Source organism: Mytilus californianus, unplaced genomic scaffold (assembly GCF_021869535.1).
Source record: "Mytilus californianus isolate M0D057914Y unplaced genomic scaffold, xbMytCali1.0.p SCAF_6, whole genome shotgun sequence".
NCBI classification, from domain to species: domain Eukaryota; kingdom Metazoa; phylum Mollusca; class Bivalvia; order Mytilida; family Mytilidae; genus Mytilus; species Mytilus californianus.
This window is the reverse complement of record NW_026262712.1, coordinates 81,152,406-81,166,664: the sequence shown is the minus strand read 5'-3', so window position 1 is coordinate 81,166,664 and position 14,259 is coordinate 81,152,406. Positions and strand designations below refer to the sequence as shown.

Genomic DNA, 14,259 nt, shown 5'->3' with positions numbered 1-14,259 from the left:
AAAATATGTTGATATGTTTATTCTGAATAGGACACAACTTGTTTCCAAGGGAGTCTTTCCCTTCTGCATTGTTCGCAGAGTTTGTAGGCCCTAAGGATTTTGCTTTTTGTGCCAATTAAAAACAATTTTCCTAAAATAATTAATTTATTGAATAGCAGGAGTTATTGAAAAAAATTGTAAAATGACATTGGCAAGTCTGTAGATTTTTAGATGAAAAAATAATGCCGAAAATAAGTTTTAATTAGCCAGGCTTATGTTTATTGTTTTACAGCACATAGACTTGAGTCTGTTCAAAGAACAATACAGTTAAGTTTGCTTGCATGTTCAATGGACCATGAAATTTCCTTTTTTTGTTTACTACTTATTGTAAAAGTAGGAATAGTTATTAAAAGCCAATCAAATCAAGGGACAGGTATATATATAAGAGGCTGGCTGAAAAACCTTTTTGACTAGTTTGTTGCTGTATTAAAAATAGCTAATAAAGAATTCATGGTTCACGAAATTACAAGCAATTCAAATTTTGTACATGAAGTACACATTCAAAAAGATCAGCTGTACCTAAGCAAAAAATAAAAGATGAAGTAATTTTTCAGAGTAACCCATGTTCAGAAGCAATGGAGGTGAGGAAAGGTCCCCCTTGGAAATAACATAGGTAAAAAGTACAATCATCTGCTTGTATTGAAGATTTTGTGCTAGATTTTATTTAAATTTTGCTATTGTAGTTCATAAAGAGACAAAAGTCTGAAATGTCTTTGTTTTCTTACACTTTTATTGATAAATATTAAATTTTGCAACAAAAAAACTAACATATCTGGGCTATAAAATGTCATTAATATATTTTTGATTCTGCTTTTGGCAAAAAAAAAATCAGAAATTTTCTTACAATACATTTTATTTACTTACTTATAAGAAAACAAAGATCATTTCAGAGTGAGTCCTAGATTTTGACACATTTTTGCTATTTAGTTCATGTTGTTATAGCAACAGATTTAAATGCTAGTGTGTGTATCTTATTAACAGACTCAGTCCATGCGGTATATGTCCACATCAGCCAATAAACGACCTAAATCTTACGAAGTCAGTGGTGAAAAGATGGAAGACCAAAAGGGAAAAAGGGTAATTTATTTTTATCATTTTAAAGATTATGTCTGCACAATTTGAATACAGCATTTGGGCCACTGTGAATATTAAAATATTGACAATTCTAGTCTTAAGCAGGAATGCACACCGTGAATGGAAAAAAATCATATGCTCAAATATTTTACTCTATTTTATTGTCTTTTTCTTGACCTTTTCTCTTATGCTTCAAGTTTTTTTTGCTTCTTGAGTGTGGTAGTGTACAGCAGCTATTGAAAACAATAGGTGTAGGGGCTTTGTTTTTGTGGTTTGTTTTTTTACTGGTAGGTGTTGAGTTCATTTCATGATATTATTTTTCACGCAATGCTTCAAGATACACCTTGAAAATACTAGGAATAAAATGAAGGATAACATTTTCTCACCTGTCATTAGTTTCTTTCTGGCTTCTATGGGTTTTTTTTCCAGATACCTGTATTATCTTGTATATTATATTTATTTTGTTCAACCTAGATAATACTTGCTTGCACTGTACATTTAGATAAATCCAAAATGACAAACTTTTTGTGTTACCCGTAGAATCAGATATAGATTAGTAGAGCTGTATGACTTGTTTTTATTACTCGATTCCCAAAACCAAATATTCTATAATATTTTTTTAAAATTTGCTTTATATCTAATTTACTTGCTTTATATATTTCTTAATCAAAATCAAGTTTTTGTATTAATTTTTCCATTTGAATTTCAAATATAGAACATATTTCAATTAATTTACAGGAAAAAAATTTATAATGATTTTGTAACAATCGCTTGTAATTGCAGGTGTTAAGATCTCATGCTACATTGTCCTACACGGTAAATTTTCAGTTATAGGTTGGGGAGTAGAATTATTTTTTGAAGTAAAAGTGAAATATTATGTTACTTGTTAAAATTATTTTTGTTTCATTTTATAAAAACGGAAGAAAACTTTGTTTCAAGTTAGCATGAAAAACCAATTGTGCTGTTTGCTTTTGGTTAAGTTTTTTTGGTAAATTTAAGATTTTCCTATTTTTTTATTTGTTCGTCAAATGAGTTATATTGCATAAGAACTATATATGAATTTTTTATACATTGTTGAATTATGTCTTTGGACAAACGTGCAGATTGTGTTTGTGTTTTAGGCTTTACATACTGGTCCTAGGTCTGACAATCCAAAGGTAGTTAATTTTATGTGGTTAGGTGGTTTAAAGAGTATTTTGACCTGTAATTGCTCATATCTTCATCATTTGAACTCTGGTGGATAGTTGTCTCATTGGCAATCATACCACATCTCCTTATTTTCATATACTGTAGGTTCATCATTATTCATTTGATACTAATTTTTGTGGATTTCGTTGGTACAGGTGAACCACGAATTAAAATGTTCAACGAATTACAAATTTCCCATAAGGTTGTATGCAGACTTTGGCAAACCACGAAATTAGATATCCACAAAAATGCAAGTTTTTATCAATCCACGAAAATTAGTACCCATGAAAATAAATGAATCCACAGTAGTTAGTAAATGTAACCATAGATAGTATGGTTCTTCTAAATTTCAAATATTTTGTTACAACTGGTAACTTTGATTTATCTTTTTTAAATGAGGAAAGTAAGGTGGTTTATAGAGTAAATAGATAGTTTTATAACTGCAACAGTTAGATATATATCTTTTCAAATGAAGGTTTTACAGATTTATGCAAAACCTGCAATGAAGAAGTCAAAGAAGGTATTTTGGGTCTGAGATGGGAACAATTATAGTATTGTATAATTGATTGTACAAATAATCTATGAAATATATATTATGATTAACAAATAAAAGTAGGTAATGCATTTTAATTCTATTATTTATAATATCATGATTAACAATTCACAAATATTGTATATGCATTAAATGAAAATGAAGACTAGAACCAATGATTATTTTTTTCCTTTTGGTGATGGTTTAATTTGCAACTTTCTTTAAATATTTTACTTGAGGATTTTTTCACATAAATAAATTATTTTCTTTATCTTATCATACATGTTAATTAAGCTGATTACTTAAAATGTACAAGTTCAGTGTAATGTTAAATTTAACAACTTGTTTATATATTTGTTCTTTGGTCAGTATAAATAGTTGTCTCATTGGCAATCATACCACATATTCTTTATTTTATTTTGATGAATATTGATGCTATTGAAAATGGTTTTGTACATTTTATTCCAACATGGAAATTAAAGAAAAGTTCTTTAAAAATTTTAAATATTGACAAATTTTTAAGCATTTTTATACCTTTTCTATAATTCAAAAATTTCAGGGCCCACCATTTACTCTCAAATGTGAGAAATCAGAGGTTGCTCCACAGTTTTCGGTAAAGTCTTCTTTATTAGGGAAAATCTGTTAAAAAAGTAGTGTTCTGGATTTGGTCAGCTTTCATAAAGTATATATTTTCACAAGAAAGTTTCATTCAGCTTTTCATATTGAAAGGGGTAATCCTTCTTGTAAGAGTTGTTTCCCATGAGAACATCAGTGTGTATGTGGTATAATGAACTTGTAGTTCTCGTATACTATTTAAAAAAAAAGTAGTGATTAAATTTGTTTCTTGACAAAATGATACAAAAAAATAAAGGTTTCGTCTGTCAGAAATGATTGTTTCTAAAGACCAGATATTTGTACTATGTAAGTCATACTTGATTCTGAACAAAAACTGGCTACTGGTCATTTCAGCGGGTGTTTAATTTTCATGAAACCTTATTTTGATAGTTAATATATTCACCTTGACCTTCATAGGGTTTATTATTTCCTCTGTCACTGTGTTCTAATAAGGAATACAAGTGTAAGTAAAAGTCAACTATTCTTGGTTTATATATTAATTGTAAGGTGCTTACAAGTCAATTGAAAGAACCCATTTTTAAATCTTGTACATGTGTAGTTTGACCTTGACTTCAGAGACTTTCCACTTGTTATTTTTCAGTTGTTTATTATTTAACATGTTTTACATTTTGGTATATCCAATTTTTTATTATGCCAGCGAAGAAAGTAAGGGATACAAGATTTTAGGTTGTTTTTTCTGGCATCGTCTATGGCAGTGTCAATAATTGTTAAAGTTTTTGATTAGGTTACATTAGTAAGACATATCTCTGTGTTAACAGTCTATGGTTTTTCTTTTCAAGAATGGGGATGAATCTTTGAAGGATAACTCTGTTCAATGTGAAAAAGTTGAATTATGGTAATAGTTTTCAAGCCTATGTATAATTTTCTAAAATATATTTTGTATATTTATTATATTGGTGTGGGTCAAATTGCGTTTGATGGTTATAGGTTTATAATTTGTAAAAGCCTTCAGTAATTATTGGATAATTTACTCCATATATATCATGTTTTCATTTCTTGTATTGCACTTGGACCTTATCAGTGGCAAAACTGATGAATGAAAACAATAGAAAATTCACTCTAATGATAAAATCAAGAAAATCAATAGTGAAACAATGCAGGTGATGATACTGATCAAAAGTTATTTCTTAACAATAATCGAAACATTTTAGATAAATAGTTTGTTAAACTATATATTGTTATTAGCAATATAAATGCAAATATACAATGTTTTATGTTCATTATTTCTCGAGATAATTGCATTAGAAGCTTGAGAAACTGAAATCCAATAAATGTTAATCTTTCCTGCATATAGTTATAAAAAATGGGAAAACATCATGTACACACAAAATCTAAAGATCTTTCATGTTACCAACTTTCAGAATGTTCCAAATATTCCTTAGCATGTTACAGTTTCCCAAAACATACCTATTTTTATGCCCCACCTACAATAGTACAGGGGCATTATGTTTTTTCTGTCTGTACGTCCGAGTGGGGCATCGGTGTACTATGGACACATTCTTGTTCACATCTAAGTTTCCGATGCAGGTTCCATTCAAACAATCCTCATGTTATTATTTCATGTTTAGATTCATTTTGAATATTTGTTATATTTTAAGAAGAATGTAAGTCAAAAAGCTTATGATAGTAGGGGTAATGAAGACTTATAACATTTATCATTTATTTTCGATTTTTCGTTTCTATGTTACATTTTAAATGAAGGTTTTGGGATTGCCTTATCAGATTTGATTCCTCTTTTGACCATTGGAAGACGTCTCTTTGCTGCCTTTCATGTTTTTCAATGTCTAGGCTAGTAAGAATATTTTTGTCAAAGGAAACATTATTGATGGTGGTCATATTAATTGATTAAACGTCTTTTACAGAATGAGTATTTAGAAGCATTGACAAATGCATACCTGAGGAATGGCTTCATGAATCAAGGAGAAAGTATGTATATTTTTAGTTTTTTCAACTGAAATATTAGCATGTCTCTGAGGATAATGCATGAAAAAATGCATGATAAACAAGGATAACTCGCATGTGTTTGTAGTCATATATAATATTTCATAAGAACTCACTTTTAAATTCATATTATTCATTTAATAAAAAAAAGTTTTCATATTAATAAATTGAATGTTCAGCATGTCAAATATCAATTATCAACACACCAAAATAATGAAATCTTAGTAAAACATTAAATGGTCAAATTTGTAAACTACTGAGAAATTGTTGCACATAAATTTTCTTTAGACTATAGTGCAATTCAGCATGTTAAGGCAGTAAGCTGTCAAAAATTTCCATAATGTTTTATGATTTGGCAAAAATATTGTAGTTAATATAAAGCATCGTCACAGACCAATAGCTGTAAAAGTGAAAAGTAAATGAGATGCATTCAACAAATTTATATAAAAAGTTACAGTTATAAGTCTACTTAACAATCAGGTTATAATAGCGAACCAATCACTTGATACATATTAATTTTGGTGAGTGTGATAATGGTCAAATTTTCATCATATAATTGCATCTTAAAATTTACTTTACTTTTCTTAGTTGAAGTTTAAAATATATTATAGGCAGTATTTATAAGATTTATCCAAGACGTAGAGGTAAAAATTCAGATCATTGATAAAAGAAATTTCTTTGAATAGGTATCAGGAATTATTAGAGCTGTTACATAAGAAAATCTCTTTTGTATTTGAAGGCACTCTCCTCTAATCCCAATCAACAACATTTCTTAACAGTTTATTCCATTGGAATTTTCAGAATTGCCCAGCAACCAAAAAATAAAAAAAGGTTTGATAAAGTCATTCATTTACCTCTTGAAATTAAAAAGGCACTAAGTATTAAAATCTACCAAATAATATATTTGTGATCTTTGAAAGTATTGTACAATTTTGCTTTATTGTAATTTCAAGAGCCATATAACTGCCTTTATCATACCTCCTTCTTTTAAATATTTATTATGCCTTCAGTGATTTCAATAGAATTTTTTATTGAACAGCCCTCAAAGACTTTCTTCTGAGGAATGGTTTTCTTTCTGCATTTAGATAGATTTATGGTCCTGTAGGCTAATTTTCATTCTTGAATGATATTTTTGATAAAGTTAATTTATATTTGTATTTTCATGTTTTTATTTTTAATGCAGATAACAAATTGCTTTGTAGAAAATTTAAAACGGTGTGTTCTGAGTGAATTAATAACACTGAAAAATAAAGATTGAAGGGAAATAACAGTCTTCAAAAATCACAAAAAAATACTCTTTTGTCTTTCACCTTAAAAAAAAATGCAAAAACATAATGATCAGAAACAATGATTTCTTTAATCATTTATGGACCTCTGCGAAAATCTTCAACAGTGCTTCAGAACTCTTTTAAATATGAAAACAACTACCAGCTAGCATTTTAGTACATATGTGTGCATTGGTAAATGTGTAAAAGTCTATCCACCATGAAAGGGAATAGTCAGTAAAACTTGCATATTCAGGAAGACTGGGTTTAATTTTATGTTTTTCATTCAATCGTAAATCATCTGTATTGAAGGATGTCCTCATCGAAAAGAACCCATAAAACAACAACCACATAATGTTCAAAGTACGGGTAAGATATTTACCAAATCAAATCTCAATCAGCATAACTTGGCTTTTTTTTACACTGGGAAGGATCTTTCTAAAGAAAAGAGTTGATTTTTTCATACTGGATTTTTCATTACCTGCCGTGTGTCATATATTTCAAAATGTATTTTTTTGGATTTAAAGTTTTACACAGTATGCAAGTTTATCCATATTGGTCAAAGGGAAACAACTCTTATTCTTCAGAAAGGACAAATATTATAAAATCTTAAAACACAGTTTGCACAATGGTTTTCTGGATGGGTGCATAGCAATTATATTCAAAGGAAAATATATTCAGTGTGTTGGTGTTACATATATACATAATAAATTCTTTAACATGTCAAAATTTATGATAATTAGAACAGAACCTTTTTTTTAAATTATGTAGTGGAATAAGAAAATATCATTTAAAATATGATAAACAGAATTTTTTTATAAACTTTTATTGGGTCCCCACTGATCCATCAGCTGAAGTCCTATAGTAATCAGTTTGTATGTGATGATTCTGTGCCTCCTTGGATCAGTCTGTCACAAATCATTTCCACTCTCTAACTTCCACACCCCTTGGAGTTCAAAGAAAACTGTACCGTGAAAGTGGTGGTCACAAACTTAGTCGCCCTTCTGCTTATGTACATAAAAATTGTTTCCACTCTCTAACCTTGAAACCCCTTTGTGTTTAGTAAAGAAACTGCATATTTATTCACCACGACTAGGAGGTGTTTGTCATGTACAAGAGAGACAAAGTTCTGTACTGTGAAAATGCTGGTCAAAAACTTTTAAGTCATCCTTGTTCATAGATACAAAAATATTGTTTCTACTCTCTAACTATGTAACCCCTTGGAGTTGGGTCATGAAACATTGCATGATTATTCACCACTACTAGAAGTTGTGTTTCATGTACATAAAAGAAAACTACAGTGAACGTTCGGGTAAAAATATTAGTTCAATTTAGTCACCCCTGTGAATATGTACATAAAATTATTGAAATAGAATAACTTCTAAAATTACATCACTATTTCTTATTTACAAGCAGTTGGGCCCTCTGTGATGGCTTCCATCACATCCCTCTAGTTCTGTCAAATGCAGCTTCATAACAAGATTAACAAGTGTGTTTAAATCGTAAATTCTTAGTGTAATAATGACTATAAAATATGATAAAAATCAATATCTTTCATATCAAACAAAGTCTTCCTGAATGTGCCGATCCAGATTCAGATTGAATTTGACCTTTGTATGTTATGAAATTCTAACACTTCTTTCATTTAAACTGAAACATTTTTAAATATAATGAAAATAATGATAAGGAAAAAATGGTTATGTCTAGTCTGAAGACAACATAGTTTTAAATGATCAGAAACTTTGAACTAAACAAATAACGAAATTACTTAAAATGAATTGGAAGTGGACACATACTCAGAATTAATTTAGTAGTTCCCAGAATGCTTTGTTGTGTCCTCTCACAGCTTTCTTGTAGCACACTCGTGATGCATGTACACTCTATATACTTCCCACAGTGCCAACTCAGCCACACTTCCGCTACTCGGGATCGGGAAAACTTTCAAATGCAATGCCATTTCAATGGGAAGGATTGTGTCCGCATCATGAGCAAAAAGTTGCAGCCAGCATCATGGCTGCCCAGATATCGGACTCAGTCCAAAATGGAGGTAACACTTTGTTTGGCATGTATTTCACTGTTCACTATATCTTGGTAGCTGTGTATTCACTGTATTACCGCAAACACACTGTGCTAGTATGCTTTTGTTTAATCCTAATGCCAGTTGCAAAATTAGTCAGTAATTTATTTCATCCCTGATATATATACAGTCAAACTTTTAAATTTATTGGTAAAGAATTTTTCTTATTGAATAAAACAAAAGATAGTAAAAATTTAACATTTTAGAAATAATTAAATGTCTCCACAAGTGAAAACACATTTTTAGTTATCTTGCTTAGAAAATTGTATCTTTTGAAATGTATTCTTGAAAACAGTTTGTCAACTGTATATCACAGAGATAGATTACTGGAAAATTCATTTATTTTATTATGCATGTAATTTACAGAAAATGGTAAGTACATACAATAACATACATACAGAAGTTAAACATGTAATAATGAAAAAAAAAATAGAAATTTTTATAACAATGTTAAATAAGCTAATACAGAAATGTAAATTTCAATTTTTTTATTTTTTTTATCTGTATTGAGAGTATGAATGAAATAGAAAAAAGATGAAATTTGTATGCATGTATTTTGGGGGGCCTGGGTGGTCAAGTTGTCTTAAGTACATTTAAAGGTCAACTCCCAGCTTAATTGACTAGGATTGCAAGTTTTCCTGCAGAAGGTTGGTTGTTCTCTCCAGGCACAATAAATATTGCGAAAAGCAAAGAGTGCTGAAAGTGGTGATAAACACCAACCAATCAATCATGTATGTACCTTTTTTTTTTTTTTATTAAAAAATGACATGAATGGGGATGTAAAATTATTTTATACACATTTTATAAAACAATTTGAGCAATCATACTTGTAATTTGAGACTAAATTGCAAAACGTTTTTGGGATATTATATTTTAGATTATTTAAACTGTGTTAAGTTTGTTTTTTTTTCACTTGGGATTTTTATTTTAACCCATTCCATTCACATTGTTCCCCTCTTTTCCATGTTTTTTTTTTCACAACTGCATATCATACATTAATACTAATTTACAAATCCTACATTAAACATTAATAATTGTATCCCAGAGATTTTGTTTCTTCTATCTTTTATGGTGAAAGTTTTAATTGTGCTATTTCTAGCTATTCAGCAAAATTTGAGCCAGCTTTGCAGTTCAGCAGGCATGTCGGGTAATTGTCTTGCTAACCAACATGCTGTTTTAAAACATGCTTTTACATGTGCTTAAACATTTTATGTTTTATTTTTTGTCTTGGATAGTAAGCTTGACTTGAAAAAATAATGCATGACCTGGTACTAGTTCATAATAATATAATTACTTTAGATTAGTTGTTCTAAAACATTTGCTATTTTTTACAGTGATATTTAACTTTTGATTTGTCAAGCTTGCCTTCATCAAGATGAATAACTTTATGCCTTTATTTATTTTCATACATAGAATGATTTAATGGCAGCATCAATAAAAATAAAAATAAAGATATGCAGTTTTCCTAAAATCTGTGTCAAATCTCTTAAAATAAAAGATTTTGACATTATCTGTTTAATGGAAAATATGTTGTCATTTAATCATTAAATTATAAATTTTAATTAAATGCTTTAATTGTTATACAGCGTAATGTCAAATTAGTTTCTTTTTTTTTTAAATTGATCAGAGAGCAGTTCTCATGGGATAGCAGATTTTGTCATGTCATTTTTTGAACAAAAATATATTTGACATAATTTTAAAATTGAAACACTGAAACAATGGATGACATGCAATTTTGGATATTAAAAGACAAATTGTTCTCAACAATGAGCAAGTATAGTATGATGGCCATTATTGGTTACAGATGAGAACTACTCAGTCATTGAAATCCATCAATATTGAATTTATGGAAGCTGGTCTTGTAAGTCAAAAATGAAGTTGAAACAATATTGATTTAATTGCTAAAATCTGAATCATAAAATATTTGACACTTAGCTGTATATATGTGATGTTTTATGTATTTGTAATTGTTACTTGTTAGATGCCGACTGGCTACACCACGGTATACGGGGTCATCCCAAGACCATCAAACCCTTCCAACAAAAAAGTCAGGATGAGATAATTGCTAAACTATTAACGATGCCTACAGGTAGCTAAGAAAATTGCATGGTGGGAGTTTGTCTCTGCTTCATTGGTATAGGACTGCACTGAAACTCACAGATTTTGTTTGGAACACAAAGATCAGCACAAAACCATATTATTTTCAGAAAGAAAGTATATACAATGATGAAATTGAAATAATGATTACTTTGAGAATTTTTGTTTCTTTTTTACTTTTATTATTAAATTTTTATGTTCAAATTAAGTATGATTGCATTTATTTCAAAACTGTAAAATTTTAGTGATTGTATATTAATATTGTTATTTTTTTTAATTTACTTTCATATACTTTTATTTTAATTTTGAGATTTAAAAGTAGAAAGAATCACTAAAATGAATTATGATTTTTTTTTATTACTTTTTTAAAAATTATTCACAAAAAAAAAAAAATAACAACAAAGTACTGTAAGTTTCAGGCAGATACTTGTAGAAAGTTATAGGTCCATTTTGCATGTGATCATCCCATGTGTTAACTGAAAAACAAAATTACAAAGGGAGAGCACCACTTAAGTGTCACTTCACCAGTGTGTAGTACTGTCCTTTAAATGTGGTGTAATAGAAATGTGTGAACCACTAACACAAGTTTTACTAATATTCAAGTTCTAAGTATTAACTTTTTTAAGTGATTTACATTACACATACAGTTTTATGAAACCAAACACCTTTGCACAAGGCAATTTGTATTGAAGTTAGCAAAATGTAAGAATTTAGAAATACTTTTAATATGTTGAAAACAATGTAAAAGAAAACTCAATCTTATAGAATTTTGCATGAAGACAAATTCCTCTCTTGTCCAAAAGCTAGTTTTCTTTGCCCTTTTTCTAATAAAAATTTTCAAAATGGGTTCCAAATAAATAGAATTTGATATTTGTTCACAATTTTATTTCAAGTCATGATTTCTGATAGGAACTTATAGATTTGAAAGCAATAATAATATACTATGCTTTGATGTATAAAAAGTTTCTTAGCTCACTTGACTCAGTGGATCGTATGAGCTATTGCAATCACTTGGCATCTGTTATTGTCATATACATGGAATTTACATGGACATTGGTGGCAGTAATTTACATAAGTCTCATTGACATATTCCCCACATTTGAATAATGCAACAAAATCTGGTCAGCGTTTATGTGAGGAGATACTTTCAAGATTTTATTTTAATCACGAAAACTGCCCACTTTACAGTATATAGTTAATTTAAGGGTGTTGATGTTACCTCAATTAAAAACAATAATTTAAACAAAGATACCAAATGAGCAATACATGATCAAGTGAGATATGTCTTGGATAACTGCAAGAACTGTTTACTCTTTTTTTCTAGCAGTAGTATATTATTGTTACTTTTTACATGGTTTTGATAGTATGTTCCATTATTAAGTATGTATTAATATTTGCACATTGTATAATTTGCACTGGTTTTCATATTAGGATTGAATTTGTAATATTTTAGTTATTTAACAACAGTGTGTTTGTTTCTTAGTTCAATATTATTTGATAATTTTTGTAGTGTATCGTTATTTATATAAATGGCTGTTCTTGAAGTGTATGACTAAGTAATGTAAAATCATGATTTTTTTTATGAATGAATAACATTAAAAAGGGATAATTTTTATTAAATTCCAGGGAAAAATGGATAGGGGAGGTGTGGTAGGGTTTGATGACACTTTCATTCATTACCAAGACACCCCCTGACATGAGTTATAAAAGGCCTGGAGTCGGTTTCACATAAATACTTGCGACTAAGATTGATCGTAAATCACGAACAATTCAGTATACTTACGATCAATCTTAGTCGTAAGTTTTTTTGTGAAACCGACTCCTGAACTCTATGGCCTACTGATTATTAGAGAAAGTTTTGTCCAAAACATCATACAACTTTTATAGTCCTGAGTTGGTTGAAGTACTGGCATGTGACATATTTGAATTCAGAAAATTTGCAGACTTGCATGTACATGAAGAATTGCAAAATCTTATCATAACCAAGCCATACTGTTTTTCATGTAAAAATTCCCTATCAGTATGATACATTTAAGTTAGATCATGCAACATGTTCAGAGCATGGTGTGAAAACCCAATGAAATTTGTGTTGAACTACATTTACTTTATACACTTCATGAACAGAATATTAATCTTTTAATTTGGTTTGTTTTATTTAATTTTGATTAATGGATTTATAGTTAATTTTGGTTTGCAGAGAATGATACTAGAGTTACTTTTTTTTCTGTCTAGATATATATACATAATTTTTATAAATTTAATTATTTATGTTTTGCTAGAATTGAAATATTAAAGATGCATGCATGTATTGAAAAAACAACGTCATATATTCAGTTGTAGGCAATACGTTTGTACGTGTTTGGAAAGAGAGAATACAGAGATCTAAAAATTTCGTCCCACCGCCACGTAAGACGGCCCACATCTATGTATATATATGCACAGTTTGTAATTAGTGCACAAGCTATATGTACTATATATTTATGTTAGCTAGACAGATGCACAAAAGTTTTCTTTTTATTTATTAAATATTTATAAACTTTTCAATGAATTGTTAATCTGATAAATATAAATATTTATCTGTTAATTTGTTATATGAACAAAAGATAAAAAGCACAGATTGCTACAACATGTGTTGTCATAATTTGGTCAAAATAATCTTAGTATTGTAATTGCCAATTGAATACATAGTTCCTTAAGTAGAATGTAAATAAAATGGTTTAGGTTTAGAGTTGAAATGTAGTAAAAATAACAATTGGAAATGAATGATGACAAAAAGATATTGTTTGATAGTTTTGGAAAGTAAAAATGTGTTTTGTATTAAATCTGCACTTAAAAGAATCAAAACAGACATCACTATTAATGCCAATTAAAATTACACATTTGAATAGGAAAACAGTTCTTGTATTATTGAACAGTAGTCATGAATAGTAACTGGTGAATCTTTGTTTTTTTTTTCTTTTTCGGGAGGGGTAGAGGATCATTGAAAATTCACATAGATTAAAGATGATTTTGATGGCAAATGTGATATTTCAGCACCAGCATTCATTTCATTTAAGTGCTGTTAAGAGAATATTTTGCTTAAAATGTGCATAAGTAGGAAAACTAACAACTTTAGATGTCATTGGTTAATTATAGCTTTCTTCAGACCTATTTTTGTCTCTCCTTGACAGAGTCAAAAAGCAAGACATAGGTATGCTGTTTCCAGCGGTGGCGTCAACAATGTATTAGTTTGTGACTAGGTCTAGTTTGTGGTGAACCACTAGTGATTGGGCAATGATATTTGGTATGCAGTTGTATTAGCACTGGCCCATCTCATTTCCAGGGAGATTATTTGGCCCTGCCCCCTCAGTCATGGTCTATTGACTTTGAAACTTTTGCTTAGTTTACATGTATTAGTTTGTGATTAGGTC

At 29.2% G+C, this 14,259-nt stretch overlaps 1 protein-coding gene across 36 annotated transcripts in view; it reads left to right on the top strand.

Moving 5' to 3' along the window:
* The window catches only part of LOC127704447 (cytosolic carboxypeptidase 3-like), a 107,703-nt gene that overhangs the window by 67,995 nt on the left and 25,449 nt on the right, over positions 1-14,259 (top strand). For 12 of the 36 annotated variants that reach the window (XM_052208505.1, XM_052208498.1, XM_052208506.1 and 9 more), the window contains 8 exons: positions 1,021-1,116; positions 1,897-1,929; positions 2,235-2,270; positions 3,393-3,446; positions 5,332-5,395; positions 8,573-8,722; positions 10,734-10,841; positions 13,184-13,255. In XM_052208505.1, coding sequence (XP_052064465.1) covers positions 1,021-1,116; positions 1,897-1,929; positions 2,235-2,270; positions 3,393-3,446; positions 5,332-5,395; positions 8,573-8,722; positions 10,734-10,841; positions 13,184-13,255 — 613 coding nt within the window. Of the gene's footprint in view, positions 1-1,020; positions 1,117-1,896; positions 1,930-2,234; positions 2,271-3,392; positions 3,447-5,331; positions 5,396-6,021; positions 6,055-6,987; positions 7,045-8,572; positions 8,723-9,851; positions 9,900-10,733; positions 10,842-13,183; positions 13,256-14,259 lie in introns of all 36 variants that reach the window. The other 24 variants (XM_052208524.1, XM_052208514.1, XM_052208513.1 and 21 more) reach the window with 22 other exon arrangements.